The sequence below is a fragment of the Ictidomys tridecemlineatus genome, chromosome 13, assembly GCF_052094955.1.
Source record: "Ictidomys tridecemlineatus isolate mIctTri1 chromosome 13, mIctTri1.hap1, whole genome shotgun sequence".
In the NCBI taxonomy this organism is placed as follows: Eukaryota; Metazoa; Chordata; class Mammalia; order Rodentia; family Sciuridae; genus Ictidomys; species Ictidomys tridecemlineatus.
In genome coordinates this window covers 37,504,934-37,530,903 of record NC_135489.1, presented here as the reverse complement: position 1 = coordinate 37,530,903, position 25,970 = coordinate 37,504,934, and the positions used below count along the sequence as shown (strand labels likewise).

Genomic DNA, 25,970 nt, shown 5'->3' with positions numbered 1-25,970 from the left:
CCTTCTAGTCGAAGGTAATTGTGACTTTCACCCCTCTAAAAAGAACTTCAATTAAAATTAATTGAATAATATTTATAAATTATAATAACTAAAATTTTAGAATTGATGGGCAGAATATAGGCTCTTTCCTGTAATATACAAAACAAACACATCAACTAGAAAATGATCAAATTTACAATCTTGTAACATATTTATCCTTTAAAGAAAATTACCAATTTATAGTATATAATAAATGAATAAATAAGAATCACCTCTAAAAGCAGAATACACGATATCTACTGAACAACATAGAAACATAACATTTTCAAGATCATAATGGATAGAATTATCTAAGAGTTAATAATATGGCACCAAATGCACAGAAAATAATTGTGATTTTAAATGTGTGCTATTTATTACTATTCATAGAAATAAGCTATTTCACTCAAATAATTATAAAATTTCCAAAATCTATCTCTTTTATAATACGGATCATGTTTGCTTAAGACAAACTTGTTTGAAAGGAACAAATGAAATGAAATCCTATGTAAATGAGATGAAATCCTAAGTAAATAAAATCAAATTATATCCTTGAAATTTAAACGATATTATTATCAAAAGTCATTATATGGTTTTGGTTATGTTTAATGTTGAATTTTTAGTTCAAAAATTTTTGATTCAACAATGTCATTTAGATTCAAAGAAACAATGCTAGTACCAATGACATCTAAATTTATAGAATTAGGAGTAAAGAGTAGACACAATACAAACTCTGCTCTTGTATTTTAAACCAATTTCCATACATTCCACAGATAATAGTACAAGTTCCCTATTTAAAAAAAATATTTTTATTTATATTTTTTAGTTGTAAATGGACACAACACCTTTATTTTATTTATTTCACTTTTATGTGGTGCTGAGAATCGAACCGCATGCGAGGCAGGTGCTCTACCACTGAACTACAACCTCGGTCCCAGTACAAGTTTCTTATAACTGTACGGGATGAAAACTATGAAGGGCAATACATTCCATGAGTCAAACTGTCACCTCAGAAATTGAGAAAAGGCACAGTTAAAGTTTTAAGAATTTTGAAAAATGTGAAAATGCTAGTAAATCATTTAAGTCTTTGGAGAAGGATAAGGCGTAGGATTACCTGTTTCTGGCACTATATCATAATTCAACCTTCAGTATTTTTTCATCACAATATTATGTTTTGAAAGTGAGTAATAATTGAAACTGAAAACATAAACATCGAATAACAAGAATCTAAGAAACTCTCTAACCATTAAAATTACATTTAAAAATGTAAGATGACATTGAAATAAATTTTTACATAGTATAATGAGAAACATGAAATCAATTTTTGTAAACCTCTGATAATGTATAATTTTTAAAAATATACTATGAGGCCTTTAGTTATATACAACAAAATATTAACAGCAATTATATCTAAATAGTGAGATAATGGACCAATACTTTCCTCTCTTTAAGTATAGACTCAACTTCAAGTAATGAATATTATTTTTGCCATTCAAAACATGCTTTAAAATAATTTTAGATCACAGTTTGTGTAATGAATCCATAAGCTTTCATGAGTGCTGTAAGGAAGAAAACACACTCTCCTAACCACAATTGCGGTAGAGTATGGTGGGGAGGCCTGACTGGAATGATCTTAAGTGAGACTATAGAGACTTTGGAGGTTGTGAACAAAAAAATTTCTTTCAAAGAGACACTGAGTATGTCAACAGTTACAATGATAGCTCTTAGAGAACACATACTCCCACGTGCATATATGCACACATATACATTAAGACTTCAACCCAAAAATTGTACTGTAAAAAGAAACATAATAAGCGTAAAAAAAGAGAAGAAAATTATAACCATAAAAGCACACACTAACATAGTTCAGAAAACTACAGAACTAGTAAATCTAAAAGCCAGCTCTTTTAAAAAAATTCAATTTAAAAACTTGAAAATCTAATGTAAAAAGTAAAAATAAATATAATTGGACAAATAGGAAGTCAGTACAGCAAAAGTATAAGAGCTTCTATATCATACTATGATAATATATTTTTAAAAATTTTAACCCCATAGCTTATTTCCTGTGTTATTAAAATATTACAAGATATCTTCAAGAAGAAATATACAGCCCCAAAACACACAACTGTGTGATGAAATGAAACATGTAAAAGAAAATAATAATTCAAACAACAACAAAAAAATGCACCAGAGCTATATTTTCACCAAAATGTTCTATTCGATTTTCAAGGAGAAAGTTACTAAATATGTATTAATTCTTTGGGTATTAGGAAATGAAGATAGATTCAAAGTTCATTTTATAAAGCTAACATAATCCTTATAAGAAAATCTATCAAATACAGCACAAATTAAGAACGCTGAAATACAGACTCACTTATGAATATGGATGCAAAATCTTAAAATACTTCCAAATCAAACTCAGCAGTAAATTAAAAGAACAATAAACCATAACCAAGCAGAGTTCATCCAGTGAATTTAAAAATGTTTTAATATTAACATAATACATCATTGCAATAGGTCAAATGAAAACCTCACAAAATCATCTTCACAGATGCCCATAAAGTCTTTTCTATAAGTCAACATTAATTCCTAATAAACAGCTTTTTAAAACTTGGTATATTAATAATCTTTAATATGGTACAGAGCACATATATGAAATCAGCATTTAGAAAACACCAAGCCTTTCCTTAAGAGAATATGCCATATACATCCACTACAGTGGGATCCTAATTAGAATAAGATATATTCCATGTTTGTGTAAATAAATCAGAATAGATTCTGCTGTCATGTATAACTAAAAAGAAAAAATAAAATTTTGAAAAAAGAAAGAATATTAAATAAAATTTCATAGATCTCATTTAATACCATCTACACATATGCTACATAATAAAATAAACATAAAATGGAATCAAAATCCCATTATAAAAATTAGTCATATGTACTTTTACATATGTCATCACATTTATCCATACATTACATATGAATACTGTATAAAAATAATATTTTTGTAGTCCAAAATACTAACTTAGCATTTGGCTCTACCACTTACTAGCTTTGTGTTTGTGAGAAAATCACACAGCCTAACTAAGCAGGTTTCCTATTTAGTAAATTGTTAATAATAATTATGTTTCATCTATATTTTGAGAAGAAAATTGTTTAATTTGAAAGATATTGAGGAAAAAATGAAATAAAAGGCACCTTAGGGTGGACGATTTGCAGTGTTAGGATTCCTACTGTACAGATATAGGCAGGTAGACTAGTTGTAAAAAACAGCTTTCTAGTAACAAAAACATTATCCAAAAATTATGAAAATTGCAAGTTTCTATACAAAAGGAGTCTACTTATCTACTTATCTGCTTTGTAGATAAATTATTACCTTTATCTGCAAATTAAATTATAAAAAATAAATTTGTATGTCTATGTCATTTTGTTCAATGACATGAAAATCATAGGTATTTTTAAATCTTTAAAGACATTTTTGTTATTTTATTAAATGAGAGAATAAATTGTAGATGGATATTTTTTGTACCACAAAAAGCTAAGAGTTTCAGGTAACAATTATTTTCTGAAAAATTTCTGAACTATGGGGAAAATTACTAGAAAGAAACAAAGATATATTCAGAAAAGCCTATACTTTTACATTTAAAATTGAATTTAATTTTGACATTACTTTAAAATACTTAACCAATTTTAAGGTGTTTATGAGTTACCAAAGCTACTGTTTGTAGACATGGAAAGGAGAAAATATGTTTTCATAGATCTAAGCATAACACAAATTAGGAAAAACTCTATATTCATGAGGTTAAGACTCTAAATTGGAAGCAAAATATGCCTTGAAAATTTAAAAAATCAGTTGAATTATATGTGCAATTAGGCAGCACAAATCTTATTTTTCTCTTGAACCAGAAGTTTCAATTGCATACCAAAAAATAATGCATGGCAATAATGCACATCATTGCTTTTAATTGAGTGTTTAACATGTGCTCTTTGACAATGTAGCTTAAAGGCTTTTATAATGAGCAAAGTGCAGAAAAAATTAATATATCTAAATTTCATCATGTTTTCATCTTCCCTAGAAGGTATGATAGCTCCCAAATGATTTCTATAATTGAAAAATATTAGTAACTTTATGAATACACTCACAGTCTCTCATCAGAAATAACACTGTTCTGACACCAAATTAAGAAGGACTAGACTTGCCATTTTAGAGATGATCAATGAAATTTTAAAAAAGGGGGTGACTGTAGGTTTAGTAAATAAATAAATTTTTCCCTTTTGAAAATATTTTGCTGATGGGGATATTTGCATAGATGACAAATTTAAGCATGGTTATAAAACTGAGTTTATAAATACTTAATAACATTATATAATATTTTTAAAACTTGTATTCATTGTATTATACTTCCCTGGTGCTTACAGTAATGCCTCAGAAAGAATTTTGGAAAGCTACATGCAGAATTCATCAAAATTTACGTGAACGTCCCTGTTCTTCATTCACCCTCACGAAGACATTTCCAGGACCAGGTCCTCCTTTACCTGACCCAAGTTTATCCTTCTTTTCTCCCTTCCTTCTTTCTTCCTTTTCTTCCATTTATTAAATACTCTCTTCCTTAACCAGCATTTATTGTTTATAGGCACAATGCAAATTACCCAGAAATTAAACAAAAATTACAATGTATCTCTTGTCCTTAACCAAGCAAATCATTGTTTTCAATAGGATGCTGTAAGTGTGAATATTGGGGTAAACAGAGTGCAATTAGAGTTCAAAGCAGACAAAAGAAAGTGAAGACAGGGGTGCTACAAGGATTTTCTGCTTTCTAAGTTAAACTAAGAGGCCTCAGCCAGACAGTGGCCGGACTGAGAGGATAACAAAGAAAAATGTTACATTCAGAGGGAAGAGTGTTCGTGAAAAACTGGAAGGAAAAAAAAAAAAAGCATGTGGTGCATTCTGGGGTCTTCAAGTTGTCCCAGATGGTGAGAATATAGAGTTAGAGGGAAAGGAATAGCAAGAGAGAGGCTGGAGAGAAAGGTAGGGCAAATTGCAGAAAGATTCGTAATAGTATCTGTTCCAAAATCAGTTTCTTGCAACTCTGATCCCATCTCATCTCCTGTAGTACTTCAGTTCAGTGTTTTTTACTTTAGTATTTTTTTCTTTTTAAGTTTTCTGTTTTCAGTCTTGTCTATTACTAGGTTCTCTTCCATTACCTATCCAGAGGTACCAGCTATTCTCATATTACTCGTGTATATTCCCTACATTGCATGAATGAGAACAAAGAAAAGACCTTTTTTAAACAAAAATGAATGATAAAAAATTTTGAGAATCTCAAATCTAGACTTTCTCTTACAAAAAGTTAATAAAAGTTTTAAGTAGGAAAAAATAAGGCCAACTAGAAAGGTCTAATAAGAATAAGGAGTTAGAAAAGAGTAAAAAACATGTTCATCTGGGAAAAAAATATGAAAAAGGATTTATTGTGTAAATTTATTGTGTAAATAAGCTATATTAATAAATTAATTAACAAATCAAATACACATGAAATGGTAGAAAATGAAATATATGTCAGAAAGGATCATACAATCCTTGAAACTGTTCAGGAAGGAGTTAAAGGTGCTGATTATGATTCATATCTGGTAAGTGAAATATGTATTCCAAATATTCTAGTAATTTATAACTTTAAATTTTATAAATGTAAGCATTTAAAAAATAAGCTCAGGGGGATGAGAATTCAACTTAGTGGTAGAGTGTTTGCCTAAATTATGCAACACCTAGGTTAGATCCTTAGCATCATACACATACACAGATACACAAATGGGGGAGAAAAGGCTCAATTCCAAACATCCTTAACTTAATTTTATCAAAAACCATGTATTCAAATTACATGAAAAAAATGAACTGAAAACATTTATAGAGAAATCCAGTGTCTTACTAAAATATTCTAAATAGCTCTCAGAGTAACTGATACATCAATAAGAAAATAAATTGGAAACATAAGATTTAAATAGCACGATTAGTATAGCTGGCAAAATGAGCCCACATAGAAGAATGTCCCCAAATTAGTAAAAAATGTTTTCTCCTAATGAAATATTTATATATATATATTCCATATATGAGTATACAAAGTAAACCTTTATTAATAAATTTAAAGAACTTGGGTTATATAAACCACATTTGTGAACATGCCATAATTATATTAAAATTAATTTTAAAATAGCTAAAATTTGACGGAAGATTTAATTTATCTAAGACTAATCACAGGCTGATTTTGCAAAGAGTTTGCATGCTCATAAGTTATAAGAAAATTGGTTAAGGTGCAACTTAGAAAAACTACATAAATAAATTAAGAGATAGATTATGGGTGCGTTTAGGAATCCTTAACATAATGATTTCATCTCCCCCGCCCACCAAATAATCCATAAATGAATGCAGTTAAATTAAAATTCCAACAAATTTTCTTAAGGAAATAAACAAGGTAATGCTGAAATTTAAATGGAAGAACAAGAGTCAAGAATGTCATAGAACTCAATAAGAAATACAAGATTGGATAATTCATTATGATAAAATTCATTACATAAGTTTAGTGATGTAGACATAGACTGTTGAGGCAAAGATGATCAAATAGAATGAATAATGTAAAAAGTAAAAAAAAAAAAAGATCCACACAAATATGGAAGCCTGATGTCTATGAGAGAGACATCTGAGCATTAAAATGTGAAGAAAAACACACCATAGATTATTAAAATTAGTTTTCTACATTAGAAAAAAATTAATTGAAACTTCACTTCACATCATAATTATATCCACATATTAATTTTATGTTTCACATCTGGCAAGTGAAATATGCATTTCAAAAATTCTAGAAATAGTTTATCACTTCTTTACTTGTCAACAAAAGATAGAGTAAGAGGGTAAATCACTTAGTTTTGACCGCTCATCTACAGCTTCACCAAAAAGCAGAATAAAAAGTACCATTCAAATGCATTCATAATAAAATACTAGAAGATATTTTTATAAACTTGGAGTGGGGAAAATTTCTTTAAAAGTTTTATGACAGTACAAAGTTCAAAAGTAAGGCATTTACAACTTATAACACATTAAAATTAAACTGCCCTTTATCAGAATTTATCATAAAGAAATTTTTAACATATGTCATTTAAAATGTCTAGTATCCATCGTATTCAACAAATTCTTAAAATTCAGAAAAAATATAAAAAGTCACTCCATCTATGGAGGAAAACCATGAGCAAGTTTTTTATGGAAAAGGAATGCAAATAATCATCAAAAACTATTAAAATATGCCCAACTCCACTGATAACTTTGAGTTAGTAAATCATAATAAGATGCAAGTAAGGAATCTTGTATTATAATCCAAAGTGTCAAGGGGTCTTTTATTTCTAGGTAGGAATGCACATAGACAGGAATTGTATATTATTTCCTTTTACTATACTATTATTTCCTTTAATTATTTTACTATTTACTTTTACTACAGTGAATGAGATATGACAGAAGAAAGTCTCGTCTTCAGGACAGATGCCATCATACTGGGAGTTCAATGTGGTTCCAAGCAGAAGGACTCAACACACCATTGCTGGCTTTAGAGAAGATCTCAGCCAGCCACAAAGAAAACAAGAACCTCAGCCCCAAAGCAGATTCATTCCAGAATCTCCAGAAAAAATGAAGGGGTGCTGGCACCTTGATTTCAGTCTTGCCAGACCTGGAGCAGAGGAATCTGTTGAGCCATACTATGCCCAGACTTCAGACAGAGAAACATCAAGAGAATAAACAGTGATGATTTTAAGCTACTAGAGTTGGGGTAATTTTTTTATGCAACAATAGAAAATTAACATGAGCAGAAAACTGGCTACATGCTATATTGAGTTATTGACAGAGAAAATTTACTACTCATCACTCAAAACCAAATCACTATTTTTATTTTTAAATATGAAAAACTCACGGTTTTTGACAAAGAAGCCATTTCTTCTTTTGATGACTTTGTTTCTTTCAATGTCTCATTCATTATCTCTTGTTTTTCTTCTATATGAATATTGGTGTTTTTTATTGATGTAGAGTAGCGAATAAATAAGTTGTTAAGTTTAACCAGGTCTTTCCTAAGAGAAAACAGTTAATTTTATCCACATTGAAAAGAAAAAATGATATTTATCTTCTGACTTACTATGAATCAATGGAATTTATTTTGAAAATTACCCAGGCCCAATTTCTTATGCATCAACTCTGATTACATGGGTTGAGTCAACTTAAACTGAAAGACAGAATTTTGGCACAAAAACAAAACCTAAAGCAGCAATTAGACAAGAAAAAGATTCTTCTTTACCTTTGCATGTCTGGATAATACAGGCTTACCTATCAGAATTCTAGAAGCCACATAGGCAATGAGAGGTGGAGAGACTCAACGTTCAAAATTTATAGGTAGGTTTGGCTAAGTTTCCTTCTTTTGAAATTAATTTTTCTTCCTTCAATGACCTCTATTACTCCTAGTCCTGAGAATTAACGACAGATTTTTTCTAGTAGACAATTGCCTAGTGTCATGCAATGGAGGTGTACTGTAGTTGTTCCTCCATACCCATTCCCTGTTGAAGTTGATGCCACCAATCCCTAAGCCTTTTGAGGATTTTTTTTTTTTGGAGTAAAAATTTGCTATTATGCTTGTCTCCACTAGTAGTTTAAATTTCATCATTCTCATATCTGCTCAATCAGAATAAAGATAAAAGAATAAAATGAGAAAAAATACTCTATTGTTAAGAACTATTATATAGCACAGTAAGAAAGTGTTATATTGAAGAATAGTAGACATACATATCAATAAAATGAAATAAAAGACCCAGAAATACATCTACACAAATATATCGACTAATGTGATAAAATTATAAACACAATTAATTGTAAACAATTTAACATTTGGTTTTAGAACAATTGGATAATCACAGGCAAAAAGGAAAAAAAAGTGAACCTGTGACTAAAACTCACACTGTCTACACAATTGAACTAAAAAATGTTCATGCATCTAAATATAAAATATAAACATAGTATTTTTAGAAAAAAACTTAGGAGAAAAATATTTGTGATTTTATAGTTAGGACACCAAAGACATGAACCATAAAAGGAAGAATTGGTAAACTGAATTTCATCAAAATTAAAAACTTTTGTACTGTAAAATGCCTTCATAAAGTGATGAAAGGACAAACATTTTATAAAACATAAACATATTTCCAAATCACATATCTGATAAAAACATTTTCATCCTCAATATAGAAAGGATCCTTTATACTCAACCATATGAAAACTAACAGTGCAATTAGAAAATAGGTAAAACCCTTGGAGAGATGCTTCACAAAAGAGAGAATACAAAAATAAATGAAATCATGAATAGATTTTCAAGTTCAATGCAAATTAAAACTATAATGAGTTATCACTACATATCTACTAGTATGGCTAAAAGAATGTAAGAAGTGTTCTATTGTGAAAAAAACTGTCTCATACATTGTTAATGTAAAGATAAAATGGTAAAGTGATTCTGGAAAAAAGTTTGGCAATGTCTTATAAAACTAAATTCATACTTAACACACATCCAAAGAATCACCCTCTTAGATATTTATCCCAGAGAAATGAAAACTTATGTTCACATACTTGTACGTAAATATCCCTATAGATTTTACTCATAATAGCATAGAATTGTAAACAAACTAAATGTCTCTCAAAGGTTGACTGGATAAACGAACTCCAATACACCTGTACAATGAAATCCCACTCAGTAATAAAAAGGAATAAATTCTTGATACATCCAACAACCCAAATTGATCTCAATGGCATTACACTTATTGAAAAAAGGCAAAAATCAAAAGGTTACATCTGTATGATTTCATTTATATGGCACTGTCAAAATGAAAAAAATAAAAACTATGAAGACAGAAAAGGGCATGGGGTATAAATGTAAAGGACAGCAGGGCAGATGTTTTGTGTCTGGATTGTGCTAGTGGTTACCAAATCTATAAAATAGTTAAAACTATTTATAATTTATAAAACTATTTATAAACACAAGTGCATGTTTTTTTAATTTTTTGTTTATTTTTTATTTATATATGACAGCAGAATGCATTACAATTCTTATTACAGATATAGAGCACAATTTTTCATATCTCTGGTTGTATACACAGTATATTCACACCAATTCGTGTCTTCATACCTGTACTTTGAATAATAATGATCATCATATTCCACTATCATTAATAACGCCATGACCCCTCCCTCGCTCTCCCTCCCCTCTGCCCAATCTAGAGTTCATCTATTCAACCCATGTTCCTGCTCCCTATCCCACTATGAATCAGCCTCCTTATAGCAAAGAAAACATTCAATATTTGTTTTTTGGGGATTGGCTAACTTCACTTAGCATTATCTTCTCTAACTCCATCCATTTACCAGCAAATGCCATGATTCTATTCTCTTTTATTGCTGAGTAATATTCCATTATGTATATATGTCACAGTTTTTTATCCATTCATCTATTGAAGGGCACCTTGGTTGGCTCCACAGTTTAGCTATTGTGAATTGTGCTGCTATAAACATTGATGTGGCTGTGTCCCTGTAGTATGCTCTTTTTATGGCCTCTGGGTATAGACTAAGGAGAGGGATAGCTGGGTCAAATGGTGGTTCCATTCCCAATTTTCCAAGAAATCTCCATATTGCTTTCCATATGGGCTGCAGTAATTTGCAGTCCCATCAGCAGTATATGAGTGTGCCTTTTTCCCCACATCCTCACCAACACTTATGGTTGTTTATATGCTTAATAGCTGCCATTTGGACTGGAGTGAGATGAAATCTTAGAGTGGTTTTGATTTGTATTTTTCTAATTGCTAATGAACATTTTTTCATATATTTGTTGATTGATTGTACATCATCTTTTGAGAAGTGTCTCTTCAGGTCCTTGGCCCATTTATTGATTGGGTTATTTGGTATTTTTTGGTGTCTACCTTTTTGAGTTCTTTATATACCCTAGAGATTAGTGCTCTATCTGATGTGTGTGGGGTAAAAATTTGCTCCAAAGATGTAGGCTCTCTATTTACCTCACAGATTGTTTCTTTTGCTGAGAAGAAACTTTTTAGTTTGAGTCCATTCCATTTATTGATTCTTGGTTTTAATTCTTGTGCCACAGGAGACTTATGAAGGAAGTTGGGGCCTAATCCCACATGATGGAGATTAGGGCCTATTTTTTTCTTCTATTAAATTCAAGGTCTCTGATTGTATGCCTAAGTCCTGGATCCATTCTGAGTTGAGTTTTGTGCATGGTGAGATACAGGGGTTTAATTTCATTTTGTTGCATATGGATTAAGAAGAAAACACAATAGGACCTAGGCCAACAAGACCTAGTCCTGGTTTTGATATAATACAATAATTTTAATCTATATGATCTTCCCATGGGAGAAGGTAGGAAAAGGGTGTACAGGACTCTAAGGTTTCTATGAGTCTGTAATTATTTACAAATAAAAAGCAAAGCTTGGATAAAATGGACCTGCATGACTGACTCACCAAGACTGACATAAAACACAGAAAATATGAATATACCTATCTCTTAAAGGAATCATCCTAACTTCTCCCGCCCTCCCTCTCCCCTGCCCACCCCGCCACGCACACACAGAGGAGGCTTTTCTAGTGAAATAATCAAAACACTGGAAGAAATAATACTGATTTTATATAAATTACATGAGAAAACATATAAAGACCAACACTTGATAAAGCAAGAAGCAAATAAAATCATGATAACAAAATGTGACACCAAAAAAATTACATGACATTAGTTTCATAATCATAAATAGAAAAAGCCATATTTTAAAAAAGCAAATTCAACCGGAGATATATCCAAAATTCACTACATTTTGGCTAAGTGGATCTATTTCATGAATGTTGTATTTCTCTAACATTTGAAAATTAATCTAATTTATTATATTCACAGAATAAAAGTGAAAAAGTACTAAATAAATGTACCAAGAAATTATTTACACCTTAGGCCAACTAGAATAAAGAAAATTTAGTTAATACTGGAAATGGCATATACACATCTATCATCTCCTTGTTAGTCAGCTTTGTATTGCTGTGGCAAAATACCTGAGCAAATCAAAGAAGGAAATATTACTTTGGCTCATCGTTTCAGAGGGTTTCAGTCCATAATCAAATAGCTCCATTGCTTTAAACCTGTGGTGAGGCACAATATTATGATGGAGGGTCATGACCCCAAAGATCCATTACCTTCAACTAAATCCCACCTCCTACAGTTTCAACTACCTTCCAATGGTCCATTCTGCTATGACTCCATCAAGGGATTAATCAAGATATTGATGAGCTGTAGAGAATGCATGATTCAATTACTTCTGAAAAGCCCATTTCTGAACACTGCTACATTGGGGATCAAATCTTTAACATGTAAGCCTTTGAGGAATATTTCAGATCCAGACCATAACATCATCAATCATCATAATTGATACTGAAATACTGATCCGCTTCTCACAGAGATTGAGAAAAAAGACACAGACATCTTAACTTTTTTGTCATTAGCACTTTTATTTAATATTTCATGAAATATTTAGCCACTGATATAAGGGAATAAAAGGGAATAAAAGATTAATATCAAAAAGGAAAATATTGTTATTGTCAATACGTAAAATCTGAGCAAATATAAAAATATTAATGGATGCAAACAAAACCATGATAACAAAATGTGACAAGAAAAAACAATTACATGATATTAGTTTCATGATCATAGGTAGAAAAATCCATATTAAAAATTAGCAAATTTTTAAAAATTTAAATGTAAAAATATTTAAAGATTTATAAGCAGTTTGGATACATGAATAAGTAGGGCCACTGAATTTAATATACATTAAAATCTGAGTTTCTATGTAGTAGTGTATGTAATAAACTGAAAAATCCTCCCAGAAATATCCATATACTAATCCTTGAAACTAGTGGGCATTAGGTAAGATGGTGTTTCGGTCAACTTTTTTTTGCTGCTGTGATAAAAAAGACCCAAGAACAATTTTCAAGGAGGAAAAGTTTATTTGCCATTCACAATTTCAGTGCTCGCAGTTCACTGATGGCCAACTTCATTGCTCTGGGCCTGAGATAAGGCAGAACATCATGGCAGAGGAAAGAAACCAGCTCAGGACAGAGCAATCAGGAAGCAGAAAAAGTTCTCCTTACTAGATACAAACTATAAACCCCAATGTCATGCCTCTCAATGACTCACCTCTTTTAGTCACTCCTCATCTGACTACAGCTACCCCTCAGTTATTTCATATCAGTAGATTAATGCACTGATTATGTTAAAGCTTTCATAACCCACTATGAAATGTCTTGCATTGTCTTACACATGAGCTTTTGGGGGACATCTCATATCTAAACCATAATATCCCACCCTTGACCCCCAAAAGCTCATGCCCATCTCACAATGCAAAATACATTTAGTCTATTTTCAAAAGTCCAAGTCCAAAGTCTCTGAGATTAAAGGCAAACTCTTAGTTATTTTACCCTTTAAAGATCAAAAGCAAGTTACATATGTCAAATGTATAAAGATATAAACATTTCTATTACAAATTGGACAAAAAGGGGCATAGAAAGAGGGATGGTATCAAGGAAAGGACAAAATTCAACTGGGTAAAAAAGTCCTGTAGTTCAATGTCTAGAATCTGGGGCACATGGCACTGTGATGTGCCACTGCACTGTTCTCTCCAAAGGGCTCCAGCTCTGCCCCTATGCCCTTGCTGGTGGCAGCCCACATGACTTCTCTCTTGGCTTGTTTCTGCTCTGTTCCTACATGCTTTCCTCAGCAAATATCCTCTGTTACTACCATCTCTTAACCATGAGGTTTCCTCTAAGCTTTGATTTCCTCCTTACTTCTTCATTTGTCACCTTTGCAGGGGCAACGTGCAAGCACTCTGAACATTTTTCCTGACCTCCCAGACCTTCCTTTGAAATCTTGGTGGAAACCTCCATGACTCTTAACTCCAGCCTTCTGTGTCCCTGCAGAATCAGAACCACATGGTTGATACCAAGATCTGCTGCTATCTAGAGCAGTAGCCAAGACTCCTGAGACCAAGGTTACAGTTACCTCTGAGTACCTGGGCAGTTGAATATAGTGAGACAATTTCCTAGGCCCCGCTGTTCAAGAAGTGTGCCCCAATAGTTTGTTCTCAAAGGAAGTTTTACTTTTATATCCTTGAGACCGAGATGCTTCTCTCAAGCCATCTTTCTTGTTGTCTTCTCTGGTAAAGTATTCAGCATCTTTTTAGTGGCGTTAATGTCTTTAGCAACCACACCTTGCTTTGTCCCAGTTTTACTCCCATTTTTCTGGTCAAATTGCAACATTCTCAAATCTTTCCGCCCTGCTTTCTGCTCCTGATTATCCTAATAAACTTGTCTGAAAGTTGCCATTGATATTCATGTCACCACCTGAATGCTGTGTTGTTTTGACATTTCTTCTGCTGGATTAATTAGTCTATCACCTTTAAATTGAGCTCCACTGAAAGTCTCAGGACAAGAGAAAAATGTAGACAACTCATTTGCCAGAATGTAATATGAATGACATCTAGTCAAATTTCCAATGGAGTCCTCTTCATCCTCTGAAACCGCATGGGCCCAGTCTTCACTGTCTACAGTCTATTGGCATTCCCGTCTTCTGAGCTCCCACCAGAATTTCTCATTAAGCTCCACTTACAACATTTCAAAGCTTTTCCAGATGGCATCTCTAACCTTTTAAGAAGTCTTTTTCCCTATAAACAAGTTCCAAAGGCTTTTGAAAGGCATTAAGTTAAATCACAGCAACAAACCCATTTCATAGTAACAATTTCTGTTTTAGCCAGCCTTTTCCCCATTGTGAGGAAAAGTTTATTTGGTACTCACAGTTTCAGTGATCTTAGTCCACAAACGGCTAACTCCATTGCTTTGGGCCAGAATAACATGGCAGAGGATTAACCTCCCAGTTAATACATATCAGGGGATTAGTATAGTTAATACATAAAAGGTTCTCATAACCCAATGATTTCACCTCTAAACTTTCTTGCATTACCTTACACATGTGCTTTTGGGTGACACCTCATATCTAAACCATAACAGATGGCACAAAGAGGACGGGTGTCTTTGCAGGTGTTAAGGAGCTTGAGATGAAGAGGTTATCCTGGATTTCCTAGGTGAGCAACAAATGAAGAACAGCGGGAGATTTTACCACACCTGCATGTTCCTGTACACACACACACACACACACACACACACACACACACACACACGAGGTGATATGAAGGTTTATATAGCAGAGAGAGGTTTGAAGATATTAGCCTTAAAGTTTGGAGATGAAAGAAACAAGGAACACATTTTCCCCTACTACTTCCAAGGGTAGTGCACTGAGTTGACATGTTTATTTCAGCTAATTTTAGACATCTGGCTTTAGAACTGTAAGAAAACAAAATTTCTATTTGTTTAGGCCATAAAATTGGTGTTTATTTGTTTGGGCAGGTACAAGAAGCTGAAACAACTAACATAGTAGAGGATAGGAAAGGCAGCAGAATACAACAGACACTAGGATGGCAATTTGTAAAGCAATGGAAGTGAAACTGATGTGAATCTGCAATCTGTATAAGGGGCAATATGGGAGTGCATAACCCACTTGAATCAAAATGTGAAATATGATATATCAAGAAATATGTAATGGAGGGGTAAGACAAGATAATACAAATGGAAGAAATGATTTACAGTAGAAGGGGTAGAGAGAAAAGGGGAGGGGAGGGGAGGGGAGGGGGGATAGTAGAAAATAGGACTGACAGCAGAATACATCAGACACTAGAAAGGCAATATGTGAATCAATGGAAGGGTAACTGATGTGATACAGCAATCTGTATACGGGGTAAAGTTGGGAGTTCATAACCCGCTTGAATCAAACTGTGAAATATGATGTATTAAGAACTGTGTAAGGTTTTGAACGACCAACAATAAAAAAAAAAAATGAAATAATAATGCAAGGTCAATTAAACCTCAACAGACAGTTGTTTTTTGTTCTTTTGGTTTACTTGTTTTTAATTGATAAACTAGATTCTGTGTCATGAAGAAAAAAATCCAGAAGAGCCAAGATAATCTTAAAGAACAATAATAAAATTCCCTCGTTTAAACCACTAGGTTATAATACTTAGTTTAGAACTACATGAACTAGAAAAGTTTGTTATTAGTACAGACATTGATCCAAAAATAAGTAATTAAAGATAGATGATAAGTACATAGAAAACAGAATATTTTATAGCCTGACACCAAGTTTTATTTAAAATTATTCTAGAAAAATCGTTATCAAAAAATTGACAAATGGAATATCACTAAAATTAATAAATTTCATAACAAAAAATGATGGCAAAAATGTAAAGTCATGCCACAGACTTGGAGAAGATATTTATAACACATATATCTAAGGGAGTACATGAAAATACATGAAGATTTCCTCCCAATCCATAAGAAAAATATATAGGGAAAAATGTGACATAAGTTTTTATGATCTGTCATGCAAGAGGACATCAAAATAGCCAATAAATAATATAAAGGAGTTTGGTATCATTATCTTTCTGGTAAATTCAAATTAAAATAGTAAGAAGAAACCACTGCGTAGGAGACTAACAATATAAAGTGCTGATGAGGTTATGGAGGAGGCAGAAATGTTGTATGATGCTGGTAGAACTGTAATGGGGTACAACTACTTTGGAAAGCAATTTAGCAGTTACCTCCTAAGTTGGAACATACGCTTATAGTAAGAATATAACATAACCCAGTGTCTGGTAAACACCCAGGAGAAATCAGCACTTGTATCCAAGGGAACAAAGGTTCAAGAATATTCATGGCATTTTTATCCATGAAATTCTGAAAGAGGAAATAATCCAAAAGTCCACAAATAGGAAAATGAATTAAAAATTACATTATTTTTACACTTTTAGACTATCTCACTATAATAACAAAAAAACAATTTGTTGACCCACAAGGACATGAATAAATATAATAGTATATTGAGTGGAAAGAGGATAGACACCAAAGTATACATGCTGCATGTTCAAATGGAATCTAAGAACAAGCAAAATTAACTCAAGGCAATAGAAATCAGAATTATCATATATCTTTTTGGGTGGGGTAGAAGATAGTATAGAGAAGGAAGGAAAAGTAAGAAAAACTTCCAAGCATAGAGAAGGAAAGTTTTGTTTATATCTTAATCTGGTTAATGTTTATATTAGTACACACATACTTAAAAATTCCTTATTCTGTGCACTTGATATTAATGCTCATAATCACCTTTCTATATGTGTGTATACTCTTAAATAATTAAAATCAATAAGTGAATTAGAATTGTTTTTAGAATTGTATTTAATAAATAAATTTGTAACTAATACTTCTGATAGAAGTGTGGGAATATATGTTTTAGGTGAGAAGAAAATCAACACAGAAAGAAGTATGATAAATAATAGGAGTATAGGAATTAATAAAAATATGCCTTAATGTTTAATTAAATATCAAAGAAATTAATAGTTTTTATATTTAATGTTGAGAAGGAAAAACTAGAAACTTATAATATGAAGAATGTTGCATTTGTAATCACAAAATTTTTAAAAAGTTAAAATTTCTTTAACTGTGACCACTGCTGGCACAGGTGACCACCAGAACAGATTCACCACAGGCAAATCCAAGAGGGAGACTAAGAAAACCTGCATTTCAGGTTGCACAGTGGTGTGTCCTGAAATGGAGAAATTAGTGATCAAGGACATGGTCAAACTGCTCCAGTGGGTGAACTACAATATATTCTCATGTGGGAAATATGTTGCAGGGCTCCCAGTAGCCCATGGAGAGTTAAAGAGTCACCATCTTTTCCCACTGTACTACGGAGGCCGGTGGGTGTGGGTCCAAACCCAGACGCCCAGACTTGTGAGATTCCAGGTAGGTCTAAAATCCTGACCTGGCAGAGGCTCACCACACAACCCAGAGTGTGACTAGAAAACAGGTGAATTTCAGACATGAAGAGTGTTGTAACCAGGGGAATTCAGGACACTCAGATCCAAGAGATCCCGGGTGCCTCTCACCCTGGTTTGCAGGATCAGCTAGGGAGCACTGGGAACCTCATGGGGATGGGGCCGTGAAAGTGCACTTGGAACTGAGTCCAAGAGGCCAGGATACAGGTGGCAGAGGGGGTAAAGGACTGGCTTCTCCACTGCACAAGTAAACTCAGGGAAGACTCCAGGGGTACAGACTCCCAGCAAGGATCAGAAGCATCTGTGCTCCAGTGGTGTGCTGAGGGAAAAGATTCAGATCAAAAGGCACCTGGGTCTGGCTACACCCAAACTCAGGCTCCAGGAGCTCCGCCTCTGGGAACTTCTCTCATAGAACTCTGGAGTGACCCCCTGACTGTGAGTGGAGCAGACCACACTCTCCAACCCGCCCCACCTCGTACTCCAAGAAGGGAAGCTGAGAAAAGGCAACTTGACCAGCTCCAAAAAAAGAAGCACGGCAGCCTCTGACTACTAATCTTGTGCACAATACATATCCCAAGAAAAAATGGAAATAAAGACAATCGGGAACAGACAGAATTCCAAGAGTCAAAGAAGGTGTCAGTCAGTATTCCAGGAAGACATAACAACTTACACTTGTAGGCATCTGAGAATATACCTTCAAAATACATGAAGCAAAAAATGATGGAATCACCAAACATTAGATGGACAGATATACCACCATAGTGGGCGATTTTGTAGTCCTTTCTCAACACTTGAGGGAAAAGTAGTAAAACAAATCAGTAACAATACAAAATGGTACTTCTCCAAAATCACCTTGGGGTCTTTTAAAAGTACAGATCCTTAGTCAGTAGGCCTGGCTTGAGACTGAGATCCTATATTTGGAAAAGGACCAGATTATGCTAATGTGGTTGTACAAAAATTAATGTCTATAATAGAAAATTTGACCCCAGAAATAACTGAAAACAATACACTCAACAAGTAAAGGATAAATTCTGTATTCAATTACACAAGGAATATTAATAAAATATATTTATATGTATACAGCATATGTACACACATACATGTGTATATGTTTCTATCACATGTATACCTGTGTGCGTGTGTATATGCCATGTCACTGAACCATCTGTTAAGACTTATAATTTTCAGTGGGTTAAATCTATATAATGTTCTCTGAGTAAAATACAACTTAACAGGAAAGCAATAATAAAAAAAATAATTAGAAACTTACAATGAAAAATTATAATACATATATTTAAATACATTTTTAATCACCCACAGGTCAAAAAATGCATGATGAAAAAACAGCAATATAGCGTTTTTAATTAGAATTTTATTTCTAAATGCTATAGGTAGCATTTGTGCAAAATTCTTACTTGTAGTTCTCTATGCTTGCTTTATCACAGGAAATATCTTTTTCCATTTCTTCTTTAGCTTGTTTAGCTTTCAATTTGGCATTTTCAAAGGCGTCTTTAGCTTCTTCAAGTGTTTCATGAACTTGTCTGAACATTTCCATTACCTGGATGTAAAAAGTATTTGTTTAACATATTAACTTAATGGTTAATTAAAAGAAAGAACTTTAACTTAGGGAACTTCATACACATTTTCTTCTCATATTTAGTCTACTGTTTCAAAAGTGGAGTTTAAGGTTTCCTTTACCCTGGTGGGCATCCACACTATAAGTTATTGACAAAATAACTTCAATATCCAGATTAACATGTCCAAAATAAAATCATTGTCGTTTCACCTTCCAAAAGAGTTGTTCTTATTGTTTTCATTGTGCAAATAATATTTCATTGTACAGAAATATGAGAACAAAGATGAGTAAAGAAAATAAAAGCACCTGTACTTCCTTCATCCAGAAATAACTATTGTTATCTCAGTGTAATGGTTAAAAATATTTAACTTTTTTGGCAGGGGGTACTGAGGATTGAACTCGGGGACACTCAACCACTGAGCCACATCCCCAGCCCTATTTTGTATTTTATTTAGAGACAGGATCTCACTGAATTGCTTAGCGCCTTGCTTTTGTTGAAGCTGGCTTTGAACTTGTGATCCTCCTGCTTCAGCCTCCCAAGCCACTGGGATTACAGGCATGTGCCACCATACCTCACAAAATATTTAATTCTTAATTGGTTTCATCCATTAGCAAACTTCATAAACAGTCCCCTTTCCCTCTGCAACTCGCCCTTCTGTGTCTCTATCTATCATCTATGTACATAACTCTGAAACACATCATTTTTATATACTCTTCCCTTATACACACATTGCACCTTCCTCAGCTCATTGTCAATTATGTGTACATCATGCACAACTTGATGTGCACAACATAGGAGCAGTGCATAGCCTAAACATTACTGTGATGGAAGACTCATTAGTAAACTGCACTACCTCCAACATTTCCCTCAACTGTATTGTTAAAGGAAAATACACCAAGAAGCTAAGGCTTTTTATAAATATTGGTTGTTACCTTACTCTCCAGAGAAGGGCTAAAAACTTGTATTCTTACCAACAGAACAAGAGGGAACCATGTTTCAAAATCCTTTCCAACATTTTAAATAAATTTTTTCTAAAAGAGTTTTCAAATTGACAGATTGAAGAGGTTGTCCATGTAAATTTTATTAGAGTTTGATGATTTCTTTATATAAAAATTTTGGAATGTCTGACTTTCTTTTATTATTGAAAGCCTTCCTATTTTAGAATATATATATATATATATATATGTGTGTGTGTGTGTGTGTGTGTGTGTGTGTGTGTGTGTATACACACACATATATATAGAAAAAGTATATATCATTTGTATATATATCATATCTTTATTTTTGTCACTAAGAATTTATAATTGTTGTCTTACATGTCTGCCTTTATACATTTCTTAATAAATATTTAATGACTATTATTTACAATATAAAATTTCCATTTGTATTCCTAACTATTTATTGACAATATGGAGAAAGATAATTCATGTTTGTAAATGGGGACTAAAATAAACCCATCTCTATCTTTCTCCCTTTCTCTCCTATTGGTTCTGTTTCTCTGAAGAATCCTAATACAGCTACCTTGAACCTAACAACTCTCCTACTGTTCCCACATCCCTAAACCACTCTCAGTATCCTGCATTCCTGGTCTTACCCACCTTCTAGATATTCAGGGGCCAAAATGAGAGTCTTGCCCCCTGCAGTGGGACTCAGGGACTGTGTTGAAACTATTATGGGTGGACACCAGAGGGAAAGTCATTCCCCACAATGCTGATGGGGTGCTTTTAAAAAAGGTTATAAATGCCATGCACGAAACACGAAACCTCTACAACAGAGTGGAAGAAAAGTGATTCTTTAGAAAAATAAAATATTTTTCATTTATAAAACAAGCATAACTGACAAGATTCAAAAATGAAAAGCAGAATTATGAACAATGAGAGGATCCACCCCTCCTCAGAAAGAGTCTCCGTAGGAAGAGACTGTAGGAAGGTAGGATAGAATAGTTCTTCAGAGCACAAGTTCTGTAGCAGGAGTCCTTGTGTTCAACCCCTCTTATGTCTATTATTTAGATCTTGTGTAATTTCTTTAAACCTTTGTGCGACAGGTTTTCATTTACAAAATGGATGTAATAATAGTACCTGTATTCACATGTGTGGATGAATGAGATACACAGAGATGAAACAGAACATAACAAAACTCATCAGATATAATAAGAGTTGTGTTCATAGGGAAACTCATAGCTATACACATTTACATTTAAAAAGAAAGATCCCATTTCCATAACCTACACAAAACCCCAGCAAAAACAAACAACAACAACAAAGAAAAGAAAAGAAAAGAAGTAGCAAGCTAAACCCAAAAGCAGAAGAAAGGAAATGATAAAGATCAGAGACAAAATGGAGAATAGGAAAACAATAGAGTTAATATATATCAAAAGTTGGTGTTTGAAAAGCTAAAATTTGCAAAGATTTAGTTAGACCAATCTAGAAAAAAAATGAAGAAAGAAGCTCAAATTAATAAGATCAGAAATGTGACAACCCAATTGTCTGCCATGCCAGACCCCTATCACATTGTGACATAGTAGCACTAGGCACCCAAGCATTATTTAGGCATTGTGTAATTTCAATAGGTTTCTGGCAAATGCCTCAAAATTGGGTCAAGACAGCACATTAAAAAAAAAAATCAAATGATATTATAAACAAAACACCATAAACTTTATATAGGATGGACGGAGAGCCTGAGAGAGAAGGATGCCTTCCAAGTAGGCCTCTGGGCCCCTCAGTCCCTTTCCTAGAATTACCTAGAATTGTCTGCAGTGTGAGGGTAGCAGATGCAGACTGCAACTAGAATTCCAAAACGGGAAGAAAAAAGAAAGTGGTGGGGGAGAGACAAAACAAACAAACAAAAGCAAAAAATATCACAATACAGGGGGAGGAAGTAAGTCGAGTTGTTCTCTTGGGTAAAGAACTCTTGGAATGTCTTGCCTCTCAGATACCCAAAATGTAAAAATCAAGGTCACACATGTCTACCCACACTAAGCCTTCACCAGGACACTCCTTATTCCCTTCAGAATTCTGGACATTACCCATTTTACTTCTCAGAATCCACAGTGTGTTATATTTTCTTACCTGATTTTGAGGCCTGGGCTAACCATTGGCCATTCCTCTCTGTGGGCAATGCATTAATCTGCATCCCCAACCACTTCCTGAGTTCTCACATTCTGGGTCACTATATACACGCCCGTCCTATTCTCTAACAGCTCCAGACAAGTAGGGAGAGCCTACATTCTGCAGCCCTCTGAAATTACTCAAATTAGCCACTCCATGGGGCTCACATGATTATAGAGGTACAAGTCTTAGATCTGTGGTGTGAGCTGACAGGCTGGAGACCCAGGCAAAATTTACAGTCTAAATCCAAAAGCAGTGTGCTGGTAGAACTCCTTGCTGCTCAGAGAAGGTCAATATTATGTTAAGGAATTTAACTGATTGGATAAGGCTCACCCACATTATGAAGGGTAATTATTCTAAATCCACTGACTTAAATGTTAATCTTACCCAAAACACTTCTTAATTGAAACATCCAGAATAACGTTTTGCCAAAAATCTGGGCCCTGTGGCACCACCAGGTTGACACATAAAATTAACCATCGAAGTGACTCTGATAGGCTTTACACAAAGTTTGTTATTTTCCTGATGTGCTAGGTGAATTTGTGCTTTTCTCCCATCCAACATCCTGCCTAGTCTTCCAATCATCCAAAAACTCTGCTTTTTCCTGCCTACAACGTTGCCAAGTTCCTCTATCAGAGAAAAGCACACTAAAACAACAAAGGGATACTAATTTAAACACATGTGGGCAAATTTTTTTCAAGTATGACAATAAAAATGTTGACAAAATATATGAGTTCTAAAATCAGTTAGGATTGCATTTAACTGGAAGTAACAGAAATAAGCCAAGTAAGTTTCTTACATGAGAATGCAGTTGTACCTTTTTTTTCACAGAAATGGATTCAAGTTCCCCTTTGTCTTTGTGTCTGTCCAGCCATCTCTACAACTGGCTTCCATTCCTAAAACTGTTCCATGCCATACAATGGAAATTAGAGCTGTAGCTATCATGTAGATTCTAGGTTGCTGGAAAGTGGAGAAAAATTCTAAAAGGTGCTTCCTTTGAGTGAGTTGGTCCATTTCAAAGATTTTTCATAGAAACTCCATCCAATGATTTCTACCTCTATATCATTAGAACACAATGGGAAAAAGGGGGGACTGGGAAATAATTTGACACATTGCGTTCCAGCCATGCAGAGATGAGTTACTAAGAAAGGATGGGAATTCTTGCCCGCAGTGGAAGCATGAGACGTCTTTGGCACTGTCTCTTCTAGAGTAATGTGAATTGTTACAGGTACTTCAAGGAGAAACTTGGTATTATCCATAAAATCAAAAATAAATATAATCCATATCCTAGTAAAACACCCTACTAGTTAAGAATACATAGCTAAGAAAAAATTCACATGCACCTAGAGAGGAACCCATTTACAGATGATTATTGTTTCAAGTCAAATCAGCAGTTGTGTCAGCAAAATTTGGAAATAAACGTCCAAGAGAGAAAATGCTTAATAATAAATTGTGAGGTATCTACTTGATGGAACACAGCAAGTAAAATAAGTGAATCAGAGTATCTCAATTGTAGCTTGATTAAAGTAATGCAATGAAAGATTAAAGAACAAGATGCCCAGTTATAAAATTTATGATACTATTTATACCATTTAAAGATACAGATTATTTTAAAATTATCTTTATATAAATTATTCAAATTTTTCCTAGAAATAATGAAATTTATATTAGTTATCTTTCAAAAGGAGGGTGGAAATGGAACTGCTGAAGTGAACACAAAAGACATGGAACAACTTGTTTTATACACTTTAAAATAATCAAAAATAAATATAACACAAACTTAGGCTTGGTTTTTGTGATAGATATAAATAAATTGGGTTTTTTTCTATAATATGATCCCACAATAGGAGAGGTAAATGTTAATTAATCATTAAAGACCCTTTCACTTACACTTTTTCATCAACAATGAAATCACTGATATATTCTACTTGCATTCTCCCTCAGTTCAATTGTGGCTGTAAAAAATACCAGACTGTCTAGGCACAGTGGCACACACCTGTAATCTCAACACCTGGGAAAGCTGAGTCAGGAGGATCACAAGTTCAAAGCCTGCCTCAACAACTTGTCAAGGCCATAACCAACTTAGCAAGAACCTGTCTCAAAATAAAATATAAAAAAAGGGATAGGAATTTGGCTCAGTGGTTAAGAACCCCTGGGTTCCATCCCTGATTACCCCTGCCCCACCACAATATATAATAAAAATATACATATATTAATTTATATGTAAAAAGTGTGTGTGTGTGTGTGTGTGTGTGTGTATATATTCATTCCAGGCTGTTTTGAATCTCCAAAATGTCATTAGTAAATTAACTAATGTTAATCTCCCTAGGTATAAATATAAATGAAGAAAATATAGATAAAATGTACCAACAGATTGTACTGTATACAGTCTATTAAGTCCTATGAAAAATAAATAGCATGTCAATTTGGAGAAAAAATATTAAACTTTTAAAAATATGTTAATTTCTTATGGTAGAAATATTCTTGCATAACTAACCACCAGTTTCTGAGATGCATATCCATGCAGTTATTCATTTACCTCAGCTTCCTTTTGAGAACGCTCCTTCAGAGCTTCGACTTCCTGCTGCCGCTTTGACCGCAGTAGAGGGCCATATTGAAGCATGTAGTCGATGTCCCTTTGAACCTTCGCGTTGGCTTCTTCTAGCTTTGTCTTTTGTTTCTCCACATGTTCCAGTTGACGAATTCTACCTTCCAGATGCCATTGTAATTCCATAATGTCTCTCAAGTAGGCATCATGTTCTAGATGTAGAACAAGAACGAAAGAAAATCAGATTTTGAAACAACAGATCCAAAAGGAAATCTTTGAAAATAACTGAGATGTTTTTGCTTCAGAAATTACTTTGTGAATCTTACTAATGTTAAAATCTAAATCGAAAATAAGGATTATTTTAATATTAAATTGTAAAATACAGTGCTTTCTTCATTCGTCACTAAACAAATTAAAATGTGTTTTATTAATTAGTAATTGTTTAAGTACAAATTACACTCACCATGATCTGCAGATATACTGATCATTGTCTTACTGCACTCTGTGTATGCAACTGCTCCAAAGTGAAAAAAATTGCAAGAGTGGGGGCCTTCTAAAACCACCCACATCTAAAGTGATGAAATTGGAGTTACAAATATCAGAATGGAAAAGGCAAGAATTACTACTGGTGATACAATTATATGACAAAACGCAAAAAAATCAGCTGAAAATTGTTGTAAAGTTAATATACAAAATAAATGTTTTCATAAAGAATATCTTGAAAATGTTTTT

At 33.3% G+C, this 25,970-nt stretch overlaps 1 protein-coding gene across 1 annotated transcript in view; it reads right to left on the bottom strand.

Annotated features, from left to right (window-relative positions):
- Ccdc178 (coiled-coil domain containing 178) overlaps nt 1-25,970 on the bottom strand; it is a 395,200-nt gene that overhangs the window by 286,701 nt on the left and 82,529 nt on the right. The window contains exons 9-11 of the mRNA XM_078030207.1: nt 25,230-25,450; nt 19,422-19,564; nt 7,968-8,121 (exon numbers count right to left, since the gene is read on the bottom strand). Of these exons, the coding sequence (XP_077886333.1) occupies nt 7,968-8,121; nt 19,422-19,564; nt 25,230-25,450 (518 nt within the window). The remainder of the gene's footprint in view (nt 1-7,967; nt 8,122-19,421; nt 19,565-25,229; nt 25,451-25,970) is intronic.